The sequence below is a fragment of the Phyllostomus hastatus genome, unplaced genomic scaffold (assembly GCF_019186645.2).
Source record: "Phyllostomus hastatus isolate PE091 unplaced genomic scaffold, TTU_PhHast_1.1 phas_scaffold_345, whole genome shotgun sequence".
In the NCBI taxonomy this organism is placed as follows: domain Eukaryota; kingdom Metazoa; phylum Chordata; class Mammalia; order Chiroptera; family Phyllostomidae; genus Phyllostomus; species Phyllostomus hastatus.
The window spans coordinates 21,502,068-21,528,234 of NW_025334024.1; the positions used below are offsets into that span (position 1 = coordinate 21,502,068).

The following is a 26,167-nucleotide window of genomic DNA, read 5'->3' on the forward strand; positions in this document are numbered from 1 at the left end:
TGCAATTTATATATAAAAGTAAAAGGTGCCCCCAGAGACAGTCAAATAAAGTGATTTTAGAGTTCAGAAGAGGAAACGATGGAATTTAGGAGCGACTACATCTTAATCTGTATCTGAACAAACTAGGGGCAGGGGCTGGAGACGCGGAAGAATGCTCTTGCTGGAGCAAGTGTGTGGGTGAAAGCAATAGTTGGGAAGGTTAGAAAACTCCCATGATGGGAGTGAAAGAGCTGTGCAAAATCCTTTTCTAACTTTCCATTGTCTTTTGATACTCTCCAAACCAATTAACCTCTTTTGTGGGGATTCTTCCTGATTTGTGACCCAACCTCTCAACTTTGACTCCAGAGCATCCTTTTTCTTCCATCTTATCTCGGTATCTTAATCTAATCCAAATCCAATCTCCTCCTGCTGCACCTGGCTTTAGCTGTGTCCGCTGCCCCTCCTGTGTTATCCAGGGTCGTCCTTTCACCTCCACACTTTATCACATCACTTGTTAGTGAAGTGTTTAACTTGCTGCCTGCCCACCAGTCTGCCCTTCAAGAAAGCAAGAATCCTCCTCTGGCGGGGAAGTTTCTTAGGTGCCTGGGAGAAGGCTTGACACCTAGCAGGAGCTCCATGAAGGGCTCCAACAGGAGAGAAGCCCAACCCTCCTCCCATTTAGCCACATTAGGGATGGTGCCAGGGACAGGATGGCATGTTGCCGGGTGAGTTAGTGAATGCCGATTTTTAAAAAGTCTCCTTGAAACCATAGCTCTCTAATGATTGCCCAGGAAAACTTGTGATGTCCAGGACTTCCCTAGAAGCCCAAAGGTGCAGCGGCTCTGACTCAGCCAGGTTTGCAATTCGGTAGAACAGTTACTCATTTTGTCTTTCCCATTTAAGGGGGGGGGATAAAAACTATAACCCACAACTGTGTGAGGTGATGGATGTGTTAATTTATTGGATTGTGGTCATTATTTCACAATGTATACCCATAGCAAATCATCACATGATACACCAATTTAAATGTATCACGATTTTTTTTTCATCAGTTATACCTCCCTTAGTAGAGCTGTGGGTTGGGGCAAGAGAAGCGAGCCACACCCACACTATGGACATTTTTAAAAGTCTGGCTTTTAACTAGATTAATTAAGCTTACTCGTAAGAATAAAAAATATGAACAGCTACTGCAGTAGGTATATGTATTTTTTCTCCTGCATCTTAGCCTCAAATTCCCTTTATCAAACACAACTAAAGTGGTGTGCCCTAGATAGCCCGGGCTGCGGTTCCACTCACTGTCCCCTCCCCCAGGGGTCACTGGGTGTACGTTATCTTTACGAAGCCACAGAATAAAAGTAGGAAGTAGGTGGTATCATTCTCACTTTACATTTTGGTAAACTGAGTCTTTTCTTTTTTTAATTTTTAGAGGAGAAGGGGGGAGAAAGGTAGAGAAACACAACGTGTGGTTGGTTGCCTCTCAAGTGTCCCTACAGGGGATCTGGCCCGCATGTGCCCTGATGGGGCATCGAACTGGCGACCCTTTGGTTCGCAGGCCGGCACTCAATCCACTGAGCCACACCAGCCAGGGCAGTAAACTGAGTCTTAATGTTAAAAAAAAAATCTTGTTTCCTGAGAGTGACAAGTCATTGATATAAAATATGATCTCGGTCTTATAACGTGAACAAAAACTTCTGACATTATAATTGTAGTATGTGTGTGATTCGTTTAACAAAGATTTTCAGTTCCCGGTAGCAGCGCAAAACCGTGCGGAAGCATCGCTAAAATGAACCTCAGGACACAAACTCTAACTCTGCTGCACATCCTTGTACCCACATCTGCCTCGGCACGCCGCACTTAGAGTACACACTAGGCAAGTGGCCTTGCGTGGCTGAATGAATGAGTTTCTGTAATGAAACAGAATGAATGAAGCGTGCACCTCCTGCGATCCTGACACATTGTAGAAGGCTCCCGCGGTGCCCCCGGTAGCATCGTTTTGTAAGTTCAGGACGGAAGAAGCTGCCCATCCAGAGTGCCAATGATGCTGGTTTACTTCTGGAGCATTTAGAGGGTTTCATTCCATAGGTAACCGATGAGCAAAGGCTTGATTGCTGCAAAGAGGCTCCCTAAGGAAAAAAAATATATAAAATATGCTCTTTTCCTTTTGTGTTCTAAAAGAGTCCTTCCGATTCTGGAAGGCTTTATTTATACACACGGAACTGTAAAAACAGACAGCTTATTAGTTTTCACAAGCAGGCCTCCGATCGTCCTCATTATCTGCAAAAGCAGTGGGTAGGCCCGTGTCCCGGTGTTTCTGGGGAGGGTTGCAGAAGGTACTTTTCTCCTGTGCATAGTAAACATGGCTGAGACTTCACAGTTACATGTTTTCCTACAATATTTTCCATCTCTCTCACCCGATGCACATTACAGATGTTCGCCGCAACGATGCACGGATGAAGAGAAGACATCTGTGTGCTCAAATGCATTTTCTGAAGGGTTTAATTGTTCCAGAAACTTTCAGGCTCATTTGAAAAACAACGTGTGAAGTGTGTGTGGTTGTTTCATTAAGTGACAACACTGTTTATCCCTCTAACTGCTTCAGAGCAGAATATGGAACCCGAATTTTATTTCCCTAGCCTATGTCCCAAATCAGAGCGCCAGGGAAAAACGACAGGATCCATTTCCTGGCTGTCCGCTTGCCTGACGCTGCCGTTAAGAATCTGTCCCTTTTCCTGTAATACGTCCCATTTGGAGCGGGCAGCATGTGGTGGCAGCGTTTCACTAGAAGCTGAGTGCTGGCAGGGGAGGAGGACGCCCAGTGCGTAGCAGGGAGGCCTTTGCAACAGCAGAAGCTCATGTGGCGGTTTGGGGTCTCATGGTGCCGCACGATGTGTCTTTAAGAAGAGGTTTCTGAAGTGCAATGGTTAGCACTCTCTGCCCCTTATTCCGCTGGCTTTTCTCAGTCACAAGATTGATCCCCAGCAAGAGGGAAGGATTTGACCTCCTGTTGACACCCTGACACAACTTTCCTCATTAACTAACAGCTATTCAGAGCAGAAGTGCCTAGAAGGGAGGGAATCCTTGTCTTGCTGCTTATGGGTGAAGGGGTACTGTCCACTGCTATTTCCCCCGGAACTTGGTTGGAGAGGAATTCTCCAAACACAGGGTTAAAGAAACCAACTGCAATTTGTACTGACTTATGTTTAAATCCTCTTCATCTTTCAAAGACCCCCTAAAGTGTCCCTTGGAGGGTTGGATACGTGGCATTTGTCCTCTTTCATTAAATAACAAAACTGAAAAAAGTATTGCTGTGACTTAGGCCATCTTTCCCTCTGGGGGATGTACCTGGAGCCCTTCTGGACACGTGGATGTGGGAGACTATGGTGTGTGTTAGAGATGGGAAGAAGAACGCATTGGCTGCTTGCATATATTTCTCTCTACTGCATGTAGGTTCTGATGTAACTGGGGGCAGGGGTGTTGGGAGGAACCACAACAAACAGACAAACAAATAAACCTCGAGAAGTACATGCCAATCAGGTATTTGGATATCTCGGAGCATTGTCCCATAAAACTAAAAAAAACTAATGGATATGTCATGACATTTAAAAAAACTCAGGGCCAGAGGCTTCGGCTTCTAGTAAGCGATAATTTAAATATCAACACGTTGTAGAGGTCCTGGAAAATTATTGCTCTGGTATTCAACAACCACCACAGAGGGTTTCCATGGCAATGCCTGCACGGCACCATTACCCCGTATCACCTAATACTTGGGAAAATTAATAAGGAGGATGAGGGAAGGTGGGGGAAGGGTTGAGTTTTATTAAAATAATCAAGGCAGTTGTGTTGTTGCTAGACCCGTGAGGCCTATGATCTGGGGTGTATGGGGATGTTTAAATAAGACGTCTTCAGAGGATAATGCCAGGCACTTTGCCTGTAGAGTGTACGTACTAAACTTGGATCAGCTAGAAGGTTGAATAAAAAGCCTGAAGATGGCCCAGACCGGAGTGGCTCAGCTGGTTGAGCATCTTCCTGAAAAGCACAAGGTCACTGGTTCGATTCCCAGTCAAGGCACATGCCTGAATTATGGGTTCAGTCCTTCATCAAGACGCATGAGAGAGGCAACGGATTAATATCTCTCTCACACATCAATGTTTCTCTCCTCCTTTCTTCTCCTTAGAAATACATGCATACATATATACATACATATGTTATTCATAGCTTAAAAAGTTTTAAGGTGGTAGTGATCTCTGCTGTTGGCGAGGGCACTGTGGCTGTCTCCCCACCTGCCACTGGAGTGCTTATTCTCAGAAAACATCCTGCAGGGCTGTCTGTGCACACGGGGTTGGTGGTGTTCTCATCATGAGAGTTTTCGCTGTTCCAGCGTGCGCATTTTCACGCTGCACCAAACCTTTGTTTTCCTGCTCGGGTTGTTGGCGCCAGCATTTTTCTTTCTGAGTAATGTGCAGAACCGGTGTGCTGACTTGCTCATAAAAAAGGATAGCCTCGCTAACAGAGCTGCACTGCCCCACACACCCCCAAACGTCTTATTTTCTCGAAGACCTTTTGTCTTGGTCTGTCTGCAGACTGGAACCTCTAACCTGACGGTGTCAAGTTTTTGATGGTTAATTTTGCTCGTAACGTTTGCTTTCATTATGGTGGGGTGGGGGCAGGGTATATGTGTCCCGCTGTTGATGGGCAGAAACTTTAAGGTGTTGTAAGAAGCAGATGCTACTGTGAGTCCTCTGTTTGTTCAAGTCCAAGCAGCACCCTGGCCGGTCTCAACCAAAAAAACTGGAATGCAGAAAAATGGGTCTATTCAAAGCAGAATTCACCTTGGAATGGACGTGTTCCTACTTGACTTGTTACTGGCAGGATGAATTGCGGTGACAGGGATCAGTTTTGTTGACAACAGCTGGAAATACAACAGCTATATTATTATAATAGGATCAGCATCGAGTTGGATTATAATAGGGGCTTTCTTGGAGGGATGGCACAGTGTCAAATTTATAGTCACTCGCTAAATGAGTCTCTTGTATCCTCGACAAAGGGACAAAAACTGTTCCAAATGAAAACACAAACAGAGAATCCTGTTATATTTTGTGGGTATTACTCAGGGTCCCATTTATCGCACAGCAACACTTGCTGCTTTGAAGAAACATTATCCTGCAAGGTTTACACTTTTCAGTTTGCCTCTGCGGTCTGTCGTCCGCATGCATTTCCAGGGAGAAGGCTGTACCGCAGCTTCACGGGAAAGCGTTTCGCCTGCAAGATTAACCTCCAAGCATCCGTTTTCCACCCCCCTCCGGGCAATCACTTGACAAATGCATCCACAAAACCTCCACACGCATCTATTCCCACGTACAGGGGCATCAACAGTCTTGAATCACCATTAGGAGAAATATCCTTGACGGAAAGTCACGCTACCTTTTCATTTCCAGATGGCTCGGGCTGAAAGATGCGGGTTTCCCAGAGGAGCCGCACAGCAGGCGGAAATATCCCGGATGAGGATGTGGGTCAGAGCTGGCCTGAGCTCGGTTGCCGTGCCCAGCCCAGTAGTTCACCTTGGCAAGAGTGTGTGCGGGATTTGCCCGCGCCGGGAGATTGGAATGGCATCCATCCAAATGACATCAAGAAAGTGGCATGGACAATAATGGACCCAGTGCCTGCCTTTGTGCTTATGACGTCAGAACACATTTGATTTTTGAGCCCAGAGCACTTCTGTATCACAGAGGAAATGGACATGAGCGCTGGAAGGATGGGAGAATGGGACATTGTGTTTGTGTGTGGGTGTTTCCTTTGTATGAACACGCTGTTACATTTAGGAGTGTCTTTTTGCCTCGCTCCCCCAAAGTAAGGAAACATCCTACTATGAAAATGATTAGGCAGAACTACACTTATGAGTTGCAACATCTCCACCACTTAAACTTGGTTTATTATTCAGTCTCACACGTGCATACACGTAACGTACCTAGATTTGCGACAGTAAGCTTTCAGAAATATTGTGTTAATAACTCTTCTGTACCCTTTGCATAAATTATTGCATTTAATTATCTCAACAAGCCCAGGATGTAACAATTACTATCGTCTTCTTTTTTTTTTTGGCAGATTAGGGAACTGAAGCTTAGTAATGCTTTGTTACTTGGCTCAGGAAGCGGAATTAGTAAAAGTTGGGAATGTAGTACAAACCAAATGATCTGGTTCAGATGGTTTGACTCTAAATTTACCTTCTCAGCCAGTTTTCTACGCTTAATATTTTCTCATTGGATCCTCATGCAAATCTTTGAGATTTGCAGAATGAAAATTACCATCTTCGTGCGTGAAGAAAACTGACCCACAGAGCATGCGAACGATGGAGATTTGTCTCCTTACTCCCGTCTCAGTGTTCGGTAATGTGGCCACGGGATGCCTCTTGTTATGAGACAGCATCCAGCTGCAGTCATCAGCAAAAGTGGATATGATGATGATCAGTCTTGTGGTAGGAGACTCCCGAGGAGATGTCCCCGCCTCCCATTTTACAGGAAATAGTCTCCATGGTCCTTTATGCAGTAGGAGTGGTCTAAAAAACACTTCACAAACACATCCGAGTAAGAGTTCGTAAAGGAATCACAGTAGAAATTAATGTTCCTGTGGCAAAGAGTGATGTTAACTTTTTTAATCCTCACCTGAGGATGTGTTTATTGATTGGAGAGAGGGTTGGAGAGGAGAGAGAGAGAGAGAGATCAATGTGAGAGAGAAACATTGATCGGTTATCTCCCTTATGTGCCCTGACTGGGGATTGAACCCACAACCCTTTGGTGTGTGGACAACATGCCAACCAACTGAGCCACCTGACCAGGGCCAAAGTTAATTTTTAAACAGTCTGGTACACAGTATGATTATTTAGAATGATAGCTTTGTATAAGAATTGCCTGAGAAGATTTTTGAAAATCCTCTGCCATCATCTTCATCCTGCCATCCCACAGATCTGAAAGGGACCACAGGGGTCAAGGCTAGATTCTGATAAGTAGACGGAGTGGCTACTCCCAGGCTTAGCACGTGGTAATTGCTAGGCCCCTACACACATGATTGTGTTTAACCCTCCTCCACTAGAAGGTCATTTGGGTGACGACAGGGGTCTTGAACTACCTCTTCCATTCTCTTTTTCCAGTACCCAGGCAGTGACTGGATCTGAGCACTCACACTCATTAATTTCACGTCATAATGAGAAGAAAACTTGACTTCATTTTTCTGATAATGTGTTGCGTCGTGGTGGGGGGAAACATTTCTCCTCAAAAAGAAGATCAGAGAAAACACACAACCAAACACAGCAAAACAAAAAAACTGGGGCAGGTCCTTCTGCATGAGAAGGGGTTCCCCCTTCTCATCCGGCTCTGACCTCCGCCACCTCTTTCAGTGGCTCTTGAATTCATTCTTGTATCTTTTTGCAACTAATTTTAGACTCAGAGAAAAGTTGCAAGGAGAGTTCCTGTCTACCCCTCCCTCAGTCTACCCGCCATTGACCATTTTACGTACACTTAGTGCCAGGGCTAGAACAAGAGTGTTCTCACTGAAGTCCATCTTGTCATTCCCTGGTGTCAAGGTTTTATCGCTTCTCATCTGGACTGCGGCCATAACCTCCTAACTGGTCTGGTCGCTAATCGTCTACATCTCTGCCTCCGGTCGAGTCTGGGAGCACGAAGAGAGAGGGGCCCACCGTGCAGGTCTGAGCTCCAAATGAAATGTGCTCCCCATCTTGGCCTTCAAACCCCCCGTCTTTCATTCTCAGCTTGCATCTCCAACCTTAGCTTTGATGGCTGACTTTTCCAGTCCTCTCTCCTGTTAAGAAATTATTTTGGAACTTTGATCTTGCTATGCTCGTCTCACCGGGAAAGTTTTGTGCTCCAGTTCTTTGCCACCCCACAGGGCATTCAAATAACCACACAATTGTCCTTTCACATGCTTACTTTCCCCAGCGAGTTGATGAGCTCCTTGTGAAAGTGAGTCTCGCGTTTGTTTTCATAATGGGGTTCCCAGTGTCTGGTGGAGTGACATTCAGTGTGTTTTACTTCTAACTGTAGCTTTTACAGAACCTGTGAATCATTCTTCTGAGCAGAAATTTCAGAGGTACAGACCTATTAACGGCTCAGGAAATATTATTGTTACATATTTCAGTGTAGCATCCATGATTGAAAATGCGTCAAAGACTTTGACTGGCAAGATCTTGAAACAGCTCTTCCTTATTTCCGTAAGCACAGAAGTGTGCGGCTCCGATCCACCACCGCCCTCCTGCAGCCGAGAAACACGCTTGCCTCCGTGGCCAGTAGTGTTCGTGTAGGTGGCCCAGGGCTGCTCGTCCTTCAGCTGAAGCGAGCTGCCCGGCCCAAGGTCAAGGCTCCCTTCCCAGGGGGGTTCTAGAAACCTGACCTCATTTCCACAACAGCAACCCAGCTCTAGAGTCCCCAGTGGAGGCCACCGAAGCCTTTGTTGTGACGGCATCACGGCCCACGTGCCCCTTCGGCCCAATATTATCCTCTCACCTCCTACATATTGTTGGAAGAGGACCCCCCAATACGAATTCTGCAAGGAATCTCTAGCTCAGAGTCTGCTTTCGGGGAAACTCACCTGGGATGCTTCCTTGCCATTCCTCATGACATTGTTAGACGATTTATTCATCCATCCGCTCATTCCACTAGCAAATATGTATTTGATAATTATCACGTGTCTGACAGTTACTGCATTGGGAAGACACTGGTGCTGCCCTTGTAGAACACGACGCTTGCAGTCGCACCCGAATCCGATTTCTCCCCACTCTCAGCAGTTCCCAGGATTACCCACAGTCTCTTAAAAAGAGTATTTTGCCTTCACTTATAGCTTCGGCTTCACTTTGGCTTACTGCTTATAATTTCTTCCCTGCCTTCTTCTGGTTACACTGTACCTGCCTTGAGCGATTTAACTCAAATGCTACGTCTCTCAGAAAGCTGCTCCCGACCCCCCTGCCTGCGGGACAAAGCGGGGACCCAAATCTGGCGCCATTGCATTGAGCCGAATTTCTCCCCATGGCTCTCTGTCCCCCCACTTCCTTCCCACCGCCAAACTGGAAACTTCTGGCCTCTAGACTTTGCCTTAGTCTATACACTTCATATCCAGCAAACCATATGCGCTTAACTACTGAATGAGGGAATAAACAATAGATAATTCATCTGAAAAAAAGGAAAGATTTTGCTTCTATTTATCCAGAAGGCCTCCTTACCTAAACGTACGGATGAACTGATGGTTCCAATCTCATTGTATATTCTGAGCAATGAAATAAGATGGGTAAAGTATCCCTCTGATATTTCTGGACAGGTTTTACCAGCAGCCATTTTTTATACATATATATTCAGTTGTGCTTTTGCAAAACTTCAGTGCTACATGTTATATTGTATTATTAAGCTTACGTTTCATATTTCTCTGGTATATTTCCTTTTCAATATTCTCTAAGCCCACATGAGTCTGATAGTAGCTTTAAAATGAAAACTACAAAGAAATCTTAAACAATACAGATTCGAAGAGGGCTATCTTTCTATAATACACTGATCCAGCAGCACTCTGTCTCTTAAAAGACTTGAATAAGTTATGATGGAGTAGTTCTCTCCATATCTTTAAAAAGATTTCTTTTCTTCCTTATTGCCACACATGGGTGTCTGTATGATATGCTTAGCAAATTTTAGCTCTTGGCAAAGAATCATGTGTTAATTATTATCTTTCTCACTCTCTCTCCCTTTTTTTTTTTTAGGTACGTCTGTCACAAATGTAACAGCCACTGATGCTGATGACCCAGTTTATGGAAACAGCGCCAAGTTGGTTTACAGTATCTTGGAAGGGCAGCCTTATTTTTCCATTGAGCCTGAAACAGGTCTGTGAGCTAAATTTTGAATTCTATTCACCATGTTATTGCTTCAGGGAAACATTTTTCTTGGGATTTGGATTATGAAATGTTACGGTTAAGTACTTTACTGCCTGTATCAATAATATTTGAATGTGTTATTTCTGTGCAGTGTGAGGCGCTTGGCAAGCCCGACAATCATTTTGATACTGATTAAAACAAATTGCAGCCCCTTTGCACAATATCACCTATTTAACAGATGGCCCGCCACCGTATTTTATCCTGGGGGGAAAAGGGGCCTGTACATCAGGCAGACTTAAGTATCACATTTAAGAATAAATTTAGTTACTATGCATTGATTGGCTGTATGATGCTGGGCTTGTACATCTTTCTAAGTTTCAACCTGCGCATCTGTAAAGTGGGCATGGAACCTACCTCATAGTGTTAGGGTCAAGGTCAGATAAAGCAATAAATATCAGCCATATGGTTTATGACACATGGTAATAATTCAATGGATAGATATTTTATTTGCTATTAGAGTTCTCTTTTGTAAAACAGATACATCTACCCACTAGAGTTTTTATGAAGATATCATTATGTATTCTAATATAATATATTGTTATATTATAGATAACATTTTATTATTACTATTACCAATATTAAACCTGGCCAATATTCTGAGTCTGCTGGTACAGATTTTAGAAACCATAACTTTATAAAATAATAGATATTACAAATGAAAATAAATCTTTTTATTGTTTAATTGTAATAATATACTTGGAGAATAAAGCCATTTTGTTAGACTTTTTATAGCCCACAGGCTATTTTGGTGGCACACTGAAAAACTATCGTAAATAACAATATCTTTTGTGTTTATTCTCCTTCTGCATTTGGTGGTTTAGTCTGCAAATTTCCAAGTAGAAAAATTTAATATACAGCCACACACACATGTAATATCATCTCTCTGATTCATGAGTTTTCAGCATTATTGAGATAAATTTTCATGTTGTACCATGAAGTCAATTATTAATTAAATTAAAAATTTAAAGCCTCTCTTTTCTTGAACTCAAAGAGTGAAATCATCATACATTCAAAAGTGAGAAAAAACGCTTTTGTACATAAATAGGTCATGGCTTAAAGTTGAATTGAGATTTGGAAACAAGAAAGAAAGAACTTCTAAAGTGTATTAATTAGAGGCGTAATTACGTGTCCTTCCTCCGAGAGGGAGGAGTCTGCCGAAAATCCCATCTCCTTTGGGCTCCTCAGTGACCCTGGGGAAGTGGCGGAGCTCTGGGTTTTACAGAAAAAAAAAGTCGGAATATGTCTTATTACTTGGCCAAAGTCACAGTACAGAATTGAGATCAGAATTGAAACTCACAGCCAGGTCCTTACTTTCAAAGCCACTGTAAGATGTATCTGAACTTCACTTTTTAAAAAAATGTTATTCAATTCCAGTTGTCGCCATATCTCCCCCATGACTCTCCCTGCCCTGCCCGCCCGCCCCCCACATTCAATCCTCCCCTCCCCGCTGCCCCACCCCCACCGTTGTCCTTGTCTTTGGGTCCTTTAAACATGTTCCTTGACTTGACCCTTTTCCTTCTTTCTCCTGTTATCCCCCTCTCCCTTCCTTCTGGCCACTGTCAGTTTGTTGTTTATTCCCATGTCTCCGGCTTTATTTTGCTCATTTGTTTGTTTTGTTGATTAGATTCCACTTATAGGGGATCATATGGTATTTGTCTTTCACCGCCTGGCTTATTTCACTCAGCATAATGCTCTCCAGCTTCACTTTCCATGGTCAATAATTATGATGCAGGGGCTTCTGTAAAACAGAAACATGTTGACTGTTTAAGTGGAGTTGAATTATTTTCTCCTTTGCTCCTTGACTATTTGTTCAGTGGGGTCTTTTTTTCATCATTTCCAGTATAACACAGATATTAATCCACCCCATATCCAATCTGCTTCACTCTGTGCCAGACACTGAATTAAACACAAGGAGAAAAAGTCACAAAGGTTAATCTTATCATGCGAGCATCTCACAATCCATTTTGGAAGACAGATTTTTATTTTCAACATAAATAAGAAGTGTGGTGATGTCGTGTAAATAATTCATATCTTGAAAATAAATGACCAGGAGATAGAGATAATATAAGACCTCCCCGCCCTCCACCAACTAAGTTAGAGGACTTGCTGCTTCTGAGTCTCATTGACTTAATGTGGTCATTTGCTTGATGAAGCATTGTCAGCATCACTTAATTAATATTTACACTTTACCCAGCATATGAGTGTCTGTCTCTACATTCCTTCATTTTGGTTTTATCATTTCTAGTAGGACAGACACAACATTATTTGATTCATATTCTAGGAAGTAAATTCTGGTAGTGTTGTGAAAATTGTAGTGGAGAGAAATGATACTTGACCAATGCACACAGTAGTTGCTCCATAAATACTGGTCGAATGGCGTTGAGTTTTTCCACTAAAGCGGATACACTGCAGAAAGAAATAGAGGCTAAATCAGATAACCAGTAAAGAGTCATCCTGAGTCCTTCCACTGAAACATAAAGGTGCGGGAGTGAGATAGAAGCATGGTGTGACGCTGGTGCAGTGACACTTCAGTGTGCTCCAGGGAAAGCAGAATGTCACTTGTTCCCACAGAGTCTAAGAGGGACTCTATCTGGGAGGCCTTTTCAATCTTTAAAAAACATTGAGATTGGTGTGACTACTGTGTGTGTAGGACACTATACAAAGGGGGACATGACATACCAAAAATAGAATTTATTTATAAAAAATTGGGTATTTATTCTTACATGTGTAAACTTCAGTCACCTTCAAAGTACACTCCATTTGATGCAATACACCTATAGAGATGTTTTTTTTTCCCTCGGCTCAAAGCAGTTTTTGAACTTGTCAATTTTGATGCCCTTTAGTGCGCCTGCCATTTTTTCTGTTTCATGTCTTCCACATCAGCAAAATATTTCCCATGGAAGAGTTTTTTCATCCTGGCAAACAACAAACATCTCTCGGGAAAAGATCAGGTGAATGGGAGGGTGGGGCGAAGGGATCATGCTGTTTTTGGTCAAAAACAGGTGAACACTCAGGGGAGTGTGGGCAGGTGCACTTGCAAATTGCCCATTGTGAAATGGGCAAAGGCTTTGGAAAGTCTTAAAAAAAAATCACTAAAGCCAAACACAGCCTCTCACAACAACGCCAGCTGGCACACTGATACAGATAAGTTCCTAGAATACTCACCTAGCAGAGGAATCCTATACCACAATGGTCCCACCCTACAGAAGATAATTCTGTTTTTTTGGGGGGGTTCTCCCTCATAAGTGCTATGCAGAAACAGATTAAGAACACTTTTATAAAGGTTTGTGTTAGAAAAACAGAAAAATGCACAAAGACCATTGAGCATTTGGCTTTTTCATTTTGTAAGCAAATGGAAAGTGACTAAAGGTGTGTGTCCAGTGTGTTTTCTGGGGAATAGACTCTGATACAGAGTTAGGAGGAAAAGTGGCTCATTGGGGCTTAATGTCCAAAAGATAAAAGTACTGTATTAGTCCATTCTGGCTGCTGTAACAAAATACCATAAACTGCTTGGCTTAAAAAAGGACAGAATTGATTTCTCATAGTTTGGGTGGCTGGAAGTATGAGATCAGGGTGTCAATACGTTCAAGTTTAGGTGAGGGAGGGTTCCTCTGGTTTGCAGATGGCTGACCTTGTATCCTCATGGAAAGAGTGAGCTCACTCTCTGGCCTCTGTTTATATTGGGCAATAATACTCTTCATAAGGGCTTCACCCTCATAATCTAATCACCTCTCAAAGCCCCCACCTCCAAACATCATCACACTGGGGTTTGCGTTTCAGCCTATGGATTTGGGGGCGATGCAAGCATTCAGTTCGCAGTGAGCACGAAACAGGGTTAGGCAGGGAAGCCTGTCAGACGGTGGCGGCAGGTCTGATACCCATGCAAGTTGAGAGGAGAGGAAGCAGGATCGCTCAGTGCTGATTTAACAGCATCTCTGTCAAGCCTCTGGGGTCCCTGGAGCAAAGATATTTTTTAAGGAGTCCCCTGTCACACAACAACGACCAGGCTTTAATCCAGCCCACTGTGCTCGGTCATTGGCTCGGCCGTGTCTGGGAAGAGGAGAGTCTGGGTTCGAATCCTGAAGCCAACCCTGAAGATGCTTCCGGTGTAAGGTGCCAACTAGCCACACTTGTAGGCAAGTTCTTCCTTGAAGAGAAACCAAGCAGGGGGCCTCTGTGGCTGCCAGGACGTGTGGAAAAATGAAAGAGAAAATAACTTTCACCCTGTCAAATCCACGAAGGTGTTAAAAAGAATAATGGGCAGGCTGAGCACATGCTTGGTGAATTACTCAGTCAAAACCTGAGAGCGGCAGTGATCATAGGTTCGTGTAATGAAAATACTTGAAGGCTGTGGATTGAAAACATCAAGAATGTCCACTAATTTTGACCTAGAAATTTAAATTCTAAAAAATAAAGAGTTTCAGGGATGGGCTTAGACTCATGGCATGAGACATGTGTGACTCAGACAGAGTGCCCGACAAGCTGGCCCTCCAGGTGGTGGGTCTGCCCGTGACGCCAGGAAGCAGCACAGCATGACTCCGTCCACAAGTGCTGGGTGAATACCGGTGCACACTGCTACTGATGTGAGGTCACCCCTCAGTTCCTTTCTTTCTTTTTTTTAAAGACCCAGGACAATGACATTTGTATTTGGGCAATAATTTTGAAAGATGATTTCTCGTTAAGTTACAAAATGGGTTTGACTTCATATTTTTAGTATTTGGTTTACAGTGAAACTGAGAGGAAGGTACAGAGATTTCCTGTATATTTGTTGCCTCCAAACATACACGATTTCCTTCAACATCATTATCACTCACCAGAAGGTACACTTTTTACTGAGAATCAACCCGCACTGACACATAAGAATCACTCCAAATCCATTATTTGTCTTAGGGTTCACTTTTTTTTAATCCTCACCCAAGGGTATGGTTTTTTGAATTTTAGAGAGAAAGAGAGAGACAGAGAAACATTGATGTGAGAGAGAAACATGGACCATTTGCCTTTCACACATGCCACAACTGGGGGATGAACCTGCAGTCTAGGTGTGTGCCCTGACTGGGCATTTAGCTGGGAAACTTTTGGTGCATGGGACCATGCTCTAACTAACTGAGCCACCTGGCCAGGGCTGAGGGTTCATTCTTTTTTTTTTAGATTTTATTTATTTATTTCCAGAGATGGGAAGGGAGGGAGAAAGAGAGAGAGAAACATCAATGTGCGGTTGCTGGGGGTCATGGCCTGCAACCCAGGCATGTACCCTGACTGGGAATCGAACCTGCAACACTTCGGGTCGCAGCCCTCGCTCAATCCACTGAGCTATGCCAGCCAGGGAGAGGGTTCATTCTTAATGTTATACACTATATTGGTTTGGACACATGAATAATGACATATGTTCATCGTTATAATATCCATAGTATTTTCAGTGCCCTAAAAATCTTCTGTTCTCTGCTTATTCATTCCTCCAACCTCAACTCCCCCCACCTCCTGACAACTACTAATCTTTTGCCTCTATAGTTTTTATTTTCCAGAGTGTCGTGTAGTTGGAATCGTAAACTATGTAGCCTTTGCAGGTTGCTTTCATTCACTTGGCAGTATGCATGTCGGGTTCCTCCTTGTTTTTTCATGGCTTGAGATCTCATTTCTTTTAAGAGCTAAATAATATTCCATTGTCTGGATATATAACCGTTTATCCATTCACCTCTAGGAGGACATCTTTGCTGGTTCCAAGTTTGGGAAATTATGATAAAGCTGCAATAAACATCTGTGTGCAGGGTTTTATGTGACCATAAGTTTTCAACTCCTTTGGGTAAATGCCAAGGAGCATGATTCCTGAATTGTATTGTAAGGCTATATTTAGTTCTATTTTGCATTCAAACCAGCAGCAAATAGGAGTTTCTGTTGCTCCACATCCTCACCTGCATTTGGTGTAGTCAGTGTTTCAGATTTTGGCCATTCTGACAGGCACACGGTGGCGTAGCATTGTTTCTTTTCTTTTTTTTTTTTCGCGATATTTATTTTGTTTTTATTTATTTATTTTATTTTTTCTATTTTTTATTTTAATCATTGGTAAGTACAGTTTTCTCCCTTTTACTCCCATTCTAGCCCACCCACCCAACCCTCCCCACTTCTCTCCCATTACCACCCTCCCCCTAGCTTTTGTCTATGTGTCCTTTAAGTTTGTTCCTGTAAACCCTACCCATTCTCCCCTGAAATTCCCTCTTCTCTCTCCTCTGGTCACTGTCAGTCTGTCCTCTATTTCAGTGTCTTTGACTATATTTTGCTTGTTTCTTTGTTTTTGTTATTTAGGTTCCTGTTAAAGGTGAGATCATATGGTATTTGTCTTTCACCGCCTGGCTTATTTCGCTTAGCATAATGCTTTCCAGCTCCCTCCAAGCTGTTGCAAAGGATAGGAGCTGCTTCTTTCTTTCTGCTGCATAGAATTCCATTGTGTAAATGTACCATAGTTTTTTGATCCATTCATTTACTGATGGGCATCTAGGTTGCTTCCAGCACTTGGCTATTGTAAATTGTGCTGCTATGAACATCGGGGTGCAAAGGTTCTTTTGTTGGACCTGCATTGTTTCAATTTGCATTTCCCTGATGGCATACCACAGAGAGCATCTGTCTATATTTGTGAAGATGTAAGGCCTGTGTTTAGATCTGTTTGAATGTGGATGTCCAGCATCATTTGTTGAAGACTCTGTCTTTACTCCCTTGCATTGTTTGTGCTTCTTTGACACAGATCTGTTGACTGTATTTATGGGGATTTATTTCTGGGCTCTCAATTCTGCTCTATTGATCTATTTGTCTGTTCTTTCACCAATCCACCCTGTATCGATTACTGTAATTCTCCAGTAAGATTTAAAGTCAAGAAGTGCCAGCATTCCAAATTTCTTCCTCTCCTTTAATGTTACGTGGGCTATTGTGGATCCTGTATCTTTTCTTACAAAATTTGGAATTAGTTTATCATAGCCCATGAAATAATTTGCTGAGATTTTGATTTTGATTGCATTCAATCCAAAGATCAACTTGGGAAGAACTGACATCTTCACAACATTGAATCTTCTTACCCATGAACCTGGCGTATCTCTCTATTTATTTAGTTATTCTTTGATTTCATTGATCAAAGACTTATAGTTTTCCTCATATAGCTTTTGCTCATGTTTTGTTACATGTATACCTAAGTATTTCACTTTGGGTGCTAATGTAAAAGTTACTGTTTTATAATTTTAAATCAATTGTCATTATGTAGAAAAGCAATTGAACTTGTATCCTGCAATCTTGCTGTAATTGCTGTTAGCTCCAGGAGAGTGTGTGTGTGTGTGTGTGTGTCAATTCTTTTGAAATTTCTACACAAATAATCACATCATCTAAAAACAAACAAACAACACTTTTATGTCTTCATTCCCAAACTGTATACCTTTTCTTCTCTTGTCTTCTTGCAGCAGTAAGGGTCTGCAGTACAATGTTGAAAATGAGTCATGAAAGGGGACATCCTCTCTTGTAGCTGATCATAGGGGAAAACTTCAAGTTTCTCTCTTTTAAGTGCGATGTTAGCTAAAGGCCTTTTGTAGATAGTCTCTATCAAGTTGAGAAAGTTTCCTTTGACCAAGAGTTTTATATCCCGAATGGGTGTTGGACTTTGTCAAACACTTTTTCTTCATGTATTGATATAATTATGTGATTTTTTAAAAAATCTGTTGATATGATATAGTATATCAATTAATTTTTGAATGTATGACATCTAACTCCTCTTGTATTTTTTGGATTTGATTTGTTAATATTTTGTTGAGGATTTTTTACATCTATGTTCATGAGATGAATTAGTCTGTAGTTTTTGTGTGTCTCTTTAATGTCATTGTCTGGTTTTGCTATTAAGGTAATGCTGATCTCATAGAATGAGTTAGGAGGTATTCCTTCTAAAAGAGAGAGTACAGAATTGGTATAACTTCTTCATTAGATGTTTGGTAGAATTTACCAGTAAACGCATCTGAGTCTGCCCCCATTTCCTTTTTATAAGATGACTCTGGCCTTACCAGTAAGTGTTAGACCTTAGCTGTAATAACCCATATTATGACAGTGATCATTCCCTTATAGGCTGTGAGACATGAACACATTCATGACAGTCATAAAGAAGGAGACTGTCCGTCAACACTGTCATCAAGCCCTTGATGCCAACATACTTTCAATAAGGGCAAGAAACCAGAGGATAAGAGATAACAAGTCTTTTTTGTGTCTTGTGGTATCCTCACAGGAATGCTAACAACAGAATTCTGGACTTTGGGACAGATAATTTCTCCTGTCCTCTAACTTTTTACATTCCAAATCTACAGAATTAATTTCTGTTGCTGTAACACATTAATCTCTCTACCTCATGGAGAGCTTCTTCTCTTGTTTTAAGGTCAAGCTTAAGACTGTATGAAATCTGCTATTTGTTTCATTTTCTTCTTTGGGTGTATACCATATTTTTCTGACCATAAGACACACCTAGGTTCTAGAGGAGGAGAATAGGAAAAAAAATTTTTAAAGCAAAAAATATGGTAAAATATTTAATAACATAAATAACATAATATTTCACCAATGTAAATGTAAATCGAACCCAACAGTAGTAGCATTAACAACCATTATTCCTCCCAAATTTGGGTGGGGGGAAAAAGTGGGTCTTATAATCCAAAACATACTGTAATGATTGATTATCTTATATATTGACTTATCTATATTGTTAAGCCACTGCTTATGCTAGAGTGCTTAGTGTAGGAAAGAATGGGGGGTCTGTCTGATTGGGTCATTTTATTTCTCCATGCCCAGCAGAGTGTTTGGCAACTGGAAGTCCTTTAATACGTGTTTTAGATAAGAAAGTAGAACAACCAAAGAGAAGAAGCAAAGGAAGAACAGAAGAGGGGAGGAAGGGAGGAGTGAGTGAAACAAAGAAAGGGAAAAGCTTGCACCAGCTCGTAGAGAAGAGGTGTGATGTGCCCTGTGGGGGGCACAACGCGGCTTCTCGTTTATATTCCTACTGTCTGCTGTTCCTCTGATGGGAAGAACACCATTTCAACCCCAGATGTGATTCCTGTTTTGGTTGTTGAGATTTACTTAGGACTGAAATGTTTGCCATTTTCAAGCTTCATACTATGTCTTACGCATCTAGCTGCTGCAATGCTATTCTTGCACTTGCAAAAAGGAGCCTTAAGACTGTGATAAGCTCTTGCCCAGACTTAGTTCTAGATCACAGGTTGAGATAGAAAGGCTCAAGGGCCACGTACACAAGGAAGGAATGGTCACTAATATGTCTTCTTATTTCAGAAGCCCCTGTGATAGTAACAATAACTACAATAAACAAATGGAACATATATTTGTGTTTCTACAGTTCTCTAGATTTGACAGAACACTAAACCACACTGGAGGAAAGAATTACTCTCTCCATGTTGCAAATGAAAAAACTGTGCTTCATAGAGAGTAAGGCAAAATGCCTTCCATCTTTAAATCAAATTCCCTGGCAAATTATAACGACAACAGGAAAAATAAAAACAACAAAAACATAAACAACAAAAACCTCATTTATTGGACACATTATGTTCTTGGCATTGTACTAATGGGTTTGCATGAATTATCAATTTAATTTAGTTTGATTGATGCGGCTCTGTGGGTTGGGCAACATCCTGCAAACTGAAAGGTCGCTGGTTTGATCCCCGGTCAGAGCACATGCCTGGGTTGTGACCAGGTCCTCACTGGGGGGTGTGTGAGAAGGAACAATCAATGTTTCTCTCACACATTGATGTTTTTCTCCCTCTCTTTTTCCCCCTCCCTTCCCCTGTCTCTAACAACTAAATAAAATCTTTAGAAAAATTTAATGTATTCCTCACAATATTTTAAGATAGAGAGTAATGCCATCTCAGTTTTTTAGATAAGAGTACAGAGGGTCAGGATTGACAAATTTCTTGCACAAGATGTTTGATTCAAAGTGAGTCTGTGTGATTTCCAGCTCTCATTTTTCAATGGTGTTCTACACCCCAACCTGACTGCCAAGCAGCGTGGCTCTGCTTGGGGCTGCCATTGCTTCATCCAGGGACCTAGAGCACTTGGAACCAGGCCCAGGTCTCTGTTATACATAGACTCAGAAGGCATTTAGGTGACAGAAAAGATGTAAGACAGTAGTAATTGTAAAATAAATTGTCATTTCTTTGTGAATAGCTTCAAAAGGCTCAAAATAGCTTATTTTGTATTCTATAAATGCTTTTTTTCCTCTTTACCAGCCCCAATACCGTATGTTTGCTTGTAACATTTTAGGCACAGACAGGGAGAGAAGTGGCATTTATTTTAAAAGCACTAATTTGAGGACAGTAGTGAGAAAACAGTTGCAGTCCAGTGTAAGTGATTGAAGATGGAACGCGTAAATGAAATGCAAGGCAAGTGAATAATAAATGCTTAATTATCTAGAAAAAAGCACAGTAAAGTTGCAGGACAGTCTAAACTTTGCTCCAGGCAAGCAAGAGTATGAAAAATGACTTGCTTAAAAATAAACTAACTTAATTCATTGACCTTTATTTTGAAGCTCAGACCATCTTTCTTCATTGAATACAAGGAACGTGTGTCTCAGTGGAACCTGAGAAAATAAGCTTCAGAAAAAATACTCCTTGGTAAAGAAAATCCATGCAATGAATGCTTTCCTTTTAGAAAAATTAAGATAATACATGGAGGCTTCATGGAATGCCTTCACGGAATTGAGTCAATTTTATGCCTTCTGAGTCAAAATGATAAATTACAAACACACAGGGTCTTTTTTAAATCAGAATTGCATAGATTATCATTCCTACTGCCAAGGGGACTGACTGGCTAAAGAATTTTTTTCAGTGCAGACTTTGAAAAGAAATATTCAGATAACTCAGGCAGACCAACAATGCTAAGAGAGGCACTGATAAGTGAGAATGTCTTTGTAACCTACATCAATCTACATTTGGTCAACATTTACACTCTGTAAGTCGTGTTCTCAGTGTTGAGGGTGCAATGTTGTGTGTGATAAATCCTAAAAAGAAATCTATGTGGGCAATCAAACTTGCGTGACAACATAGAACACTCAGAATTCATAGCATAGGGGTGGAGAGGAGTGCCAGCTGAGCAGACTAGTATGAAAAGAAGACAACAAGGAAGCCTTTTTAAAGATGGTCATGCTGAGCCTGGGCTGGCATGGCTCAGTTGGTTGGACTGTTGTCCAGTAGACGGAAGGGTTGCAGGTTCAATTCCCAGTCAGGGCACATGCCCGAGTTACGGTTCAGTCCCAGGTCAGAATGCGTCTGAGAAGGTGGATGATCAATGTTTCTCTCTCACATCGATGCTTCTCTCTATCCTTCTTTCTTCCCCTTCCTCTCTCTCTAACAACAATGAAAAAATGTCCTTGGGTGAGGGGGGAAAAAAGGAGGTCACACCAAAGGCTGTGTCCTGGAATACTGGTGGCACTTTTGACAAGTGATGGTTCAGAATAGGAAAAACTTAATGCATTTCAGCCAGAACGGATCAAGGGATATATGGTCAGAGGAAAAATAAATATTGGGGTGACATTGGGAAAATAGTTTTTACTTCCTGGATGATGTCAGAAGTTTTTACTCTAAGGTATTTTTTTTTCATTGTAAAATAAATGTAGGCTAAAATTTAGAAATCCAAATTCTTTTATTAATTTTCTGCATGACTTTGGATGAGTGCTTTCAGCTCCTGGAACTAAGTCTGCAATTTTAAATGACACTGATAATAACCCTGACCCCTGTGACTCAGTTGGTTGGGCATCATCCTGCAAACTGAAAGGTCACCAGTTCCATTTCCTGTCAGGGCGCATGCCTGGCTTGCAGGTTCGGTCCTCAGTTAAGGCACGTATGAGAGGCAGTCGATCAACGTTTGTCTCTTGCATCGATGTTTCTCTCCTTTTCTCTCTCCCATCCCCTCTCTCTAAAAATAAATAAGTAAAATCATTTAAAAAATAAAACAAACAATAAAACCACTGAAAATAAAACTGTTTCCAATCATTCATAATACTGAAAAAAAGTACTCCATACTTTGAATTTGGTCTTCAAAATTAATAATAACTTTAATATTATTTTTTCTATGTGTATTGTATTTAATGAAACAAAGTGTGATATCCTTGATAGGACATTTCTACTTAGAAAAACCCCAAACTGTTTATTAATAGTAAATCAAAAAGTACTTCAGTGATGTTAATTCCAAGACACCAGTTTCAATTAAAGCCCTTGGATTTGTAGTTGAAAGTTTGACTGAAAGGCAGGAGTGACATGGGGAGGAAGGGAGCTGGTTGACCAGTTGTCTGGAACAGTTATACCACAGGAGATAGGGACTCTTTCTAAGAGCTGGTCAAAACTGAGATATCTCTACCCATCACATGGCTGGCCCACTTATAAAACTCACAGAACACCCCAGATCAGGCCTTCCCATAAAGTGGTGGCCAGGGGTGGGGAAGGAGGAAAGATGACTTTTTCTGTAACACGTGGAGTCTCTTCCATGACTCCTGGGAGAAGAACAGGCATTCTCCCTAGAGAAGCCAGGCAGGACGTGAATAGATAGGTGGATCTGGGAGGGAGCCAGACAGCTTCTCACTGCAGGGATGTCCTCCTAAAGCACTCTTCATCCAGTATCTGTCTTCTTTACACCATGTAGGGGATAGATTTCTATAATTTGTGTGGAAAGAACGTAGGCAGAGAGACAACACACACACACACACACACACACACACACACACACTCAGAACAACCAAGGGGCAGAGGGAATATCAGTGTATAAGTCTATGTTTTTGTTTTTGTTTTTGTTTTTAGATCAAAAGAGAATATAGAGAAAGGTAGTTGCCTGTCTCGTGTTCCTTCCATTCCAGGTAAAAGAAACATCCGTGGATTCTGAGTGAAAAATCATAGGCAGTAACAATTCCATGCCCGTGTCTTGGCATTCTTATTTAATCCCATGCTGTGCGAAGTAGCTGTTTTGAAATATCTTATTAAAGATGAGGAGCATGAGGACCCTTGATGTTTAATGATATGGCCCAAGTCTGACAAAGTTCAGCACATAGAGCTCACAATAAATATTTGTTGAACAAATGAAGGGGTAAATGAATTCATGAGTGAGTAAGAAGAATCTAAAGTGTGTAATTCCACGTGGAACTATATTTAAACCTTCCTGTGCCGTCGCATCCAAACTAGATGATGTTGATGATGATGGTTGCAAAACTTAACTTTAGATATCTAATAGATCAATATTCTAATTGGTTGAATGTGGATACATAGCATCCCCCACAAGTGCTGTCCCTCCCAGTTTTGCTGATGCTCGGGTCCTCATATCCCAGTGAGCACGGCAGCTGACTGCTCACACACACTGCCTTAACAGTCACTTGTTTCCCTGCTTGGAGTCTCTTGTGGGAGGTAGGGTAGGGTGAGTAAGTGTTGTGTTCACATTAATTGTTTTGCGATTACTAAAAATAATCTCCTCGCCCCACGCACATAAAATCATTAAGTATACTTGGGTAAGCGGAATGTAGTGTGACTGTCACTTTCCTTACACCTTTGAACAAATCATTGTTACGCTCAGAGGGAGCCTGCAGTGCTGACCACAGCCAGGGCCGAAGGGATGCATTCTTAGAGAAACCAAGGCCTTTGGAAGTGCGTGATGAATTAAAAGACTGTGAACCACACAGACTCCTGAGTATGTAACACCTGCTGTCACACTGGGGTGCCTGGGGATGGGTTTACGTGGAAGGAAAAGAAGCAAATACTTACTCCCCCAGGACACCCGTCCAACCTGAGCGGACCAGCTCGGTCAGGAACTGTTCCCCAGTTACTGCGCATCACGTCCAGGCGGGATTTGCTTGCAATTTCTGTTTCTATGCTGACACTTCTTCTCTCCTTTGATATATAACTTTGAGTTTCATTTGTACTCCTTCAAAATGACTGGGTGAAGAAGGACAAAGATGTGTTTTCATTGATTTTGCAGGGAAGGGTGGTTTATCTAAGAATATCAAAGTCTTACCAACAAATAAGAGGAGTAAATTTTTGACAACCCTTTATATACTCAAAAATTATATTTATATATATGTACAAATATACACACACACACTCACATATACTACTTTTGGCATTTTTATTTAAGGACAGCAGGTTTTATTGGTATAGTCCCACCACCTCCCCTGTCTTTATGGCCTCACTTACCTTCCCAGCACTTGAGACTACCTAAGGCTATATAGAACATAACACTAGTGCTCAGGAATTGTTTTTAGATGTTGTAGTAAATGTGACTTTAGATATATTTTCCAAAAAGAAGGATTATCTAACTTTTAAAGGTTCTACATTGGAAAACAGAGTTAATATCCTCATGTTGTCTGTGATTACTACATATAATTATGGAAGCTCAGAGAAGGGGGTTACTTAATAGCACACCACTATCCTGTAAGTGGAAGTAGGTCCCGTGTGCAGATTCCCAACCCACGGGGAGGCCGGTAGGAGGAATATACAAACACCCCATCTGTTTCCTTGAAAGTCAGACTCCACAGACATCTCTGTGAAACAATTTCTTGTAGCTAAGGCCTAAAATGTTATCATGTCTCTTCTTAAAAAAATGCTATTGTTTAAAAAGGTGTTTCAACTCTAAGTGCAAAGATCTTATCTAGTTCTCACCATGCCCCCCAATGCCTAGCACTGTGCTGTCTTTTGATATTCCAGAACCACATTATAAATGAACAAATAAACACAATTAACTCAGAGATGAACATGGTGAAAGTATGAGCTTCTTTAAAAGTAGTTAGATGCTGTCAACTTCAGATCCCAAGAAATTTTGGATCTGAAAAATGGATGCTTTTATGATGCTTAGAATACACCTTTGAGTTCTCATATTCAACATGTATCAGCACTTGATTATCTAATTATTTGGGAATAGAAGCAATGGCATTACTAAAAACAGACCAGGGACACAGGATGCTATATAAGAACACCCCACAACACAAACGCATCTTCTCTGGATCGGTTTCTCCTTCCAGAAGCAGTGACTTCTCACTTACCACACTGGTACATAACTCTAGATACTATGAGTATATCCTGTTTCAGAAAATCAAGGGAAGAAAGCTGACCCTTCACTGATCATCTACTGTGTGCCACTTCTTATCATTTTTGTGACCATATAAGTAGGTGCTATGATCATCACTTTGCAAAAGAGAGATCGAAGCTCTGCACAAATTCATTAAATTAAATTAAAGCTACTCAGGTAGTAAAAGTCAGCATGGAATCTTGACCAGATTTGTCGGATTTCAAGCTCTCCTGCATCAGGCTTTCCATCTCCTGATAGAAAGGCGTAGGGAAAGAAAACAGAAACAGTGAGAAGTTGATGAGTCCCGAAAAAGAAGTAAAAGAAGAGGGAGTCTCTAAACATGTCAATGTCCTCCTTTAGATTCATGTTTATTTGCAGCTCAGTAAATAGGTATTTACTGATCACCTCCACATTCAGGAATAGAATGATGCATGGGGTAGGCATGTCCTGACTTCATGGAGTTTCCAGAGCAAGTACAGCGATGTCAGTGTAAATAATTTTATTGAATGCATAATTTTATTATGCATTTTATTATAAATGCACCTTGCTTGCTCTTTTCAAAGTGCCTTGAAGAAAATACGTAAGGGAATGAAATAATTGATTTGATATTGTTGTTGTTGTTATTTGAAGGATTGTGTCAAATTTTTTAAAGGAAAGGGCTAAAATAACAGAACATTCTTGAATAATAATTACTTTAGATGAATGCAAATATGGGTGAGTCAGGAATATTGGATAAGTGGTCTAAAATACAGCTACTTAAAGAGAATAATTTGTCTCTAGAGAATCAGTTCTTCACTTTTTTAAAAACCTGAAAGACTTCCCACTTGGGGTAAAACCCTGACTCTTAAGAAATTTGAGTATAAGAACTGATCAGTATTCTCTTACAGTTAGAAAATTTTGTGGTTACAATATGAAAATAAATGGATATTTCTACCCATACAAGTTTAACAAATATTCATAGAGTGAGTGGATTTTTCGGACTCTTATATGCTTGGTACGATGCTTGGAACTCGTGAAGTGGACATAAGGTTGCAGTTCTCCGAGGCAGGGACTTAGGAGCATGCGGCTATATAAATACCACATTTAAAAAATGATTTAAGAATCACTTTACAATTTGTGATTATTTCCCATAATGTGTAATTTCCCATTCAGAATCTTAAATGTGATTATTTTATTATAAGCTCGGCTTTTTCATATGACCACGAG

General features: G+C 41.3%; 1 protein-coding gene across 1 annotated transcript in view; it reads left to right on the forward strand.

Moving 5' to 3' along the window:
- The window catches only part of CDH8 (cadherin 8), a 338,770-nt gene that overhangs the window by 146,787 nt on the left and 165,816 nt on the right, over window positions 1-26,167 (forward strand). The window contains exon 4 of the mRNA XM_045818654.1: window positions 9,731-9,850. Within this exon, the coding sequence (XP_045674610.1) occupies window positions 9,731-9,850 (120 nt within the window). The remainder of the gene's footprint in view (window positions 1-9,730; window positions 9,851-26,167) is intronic.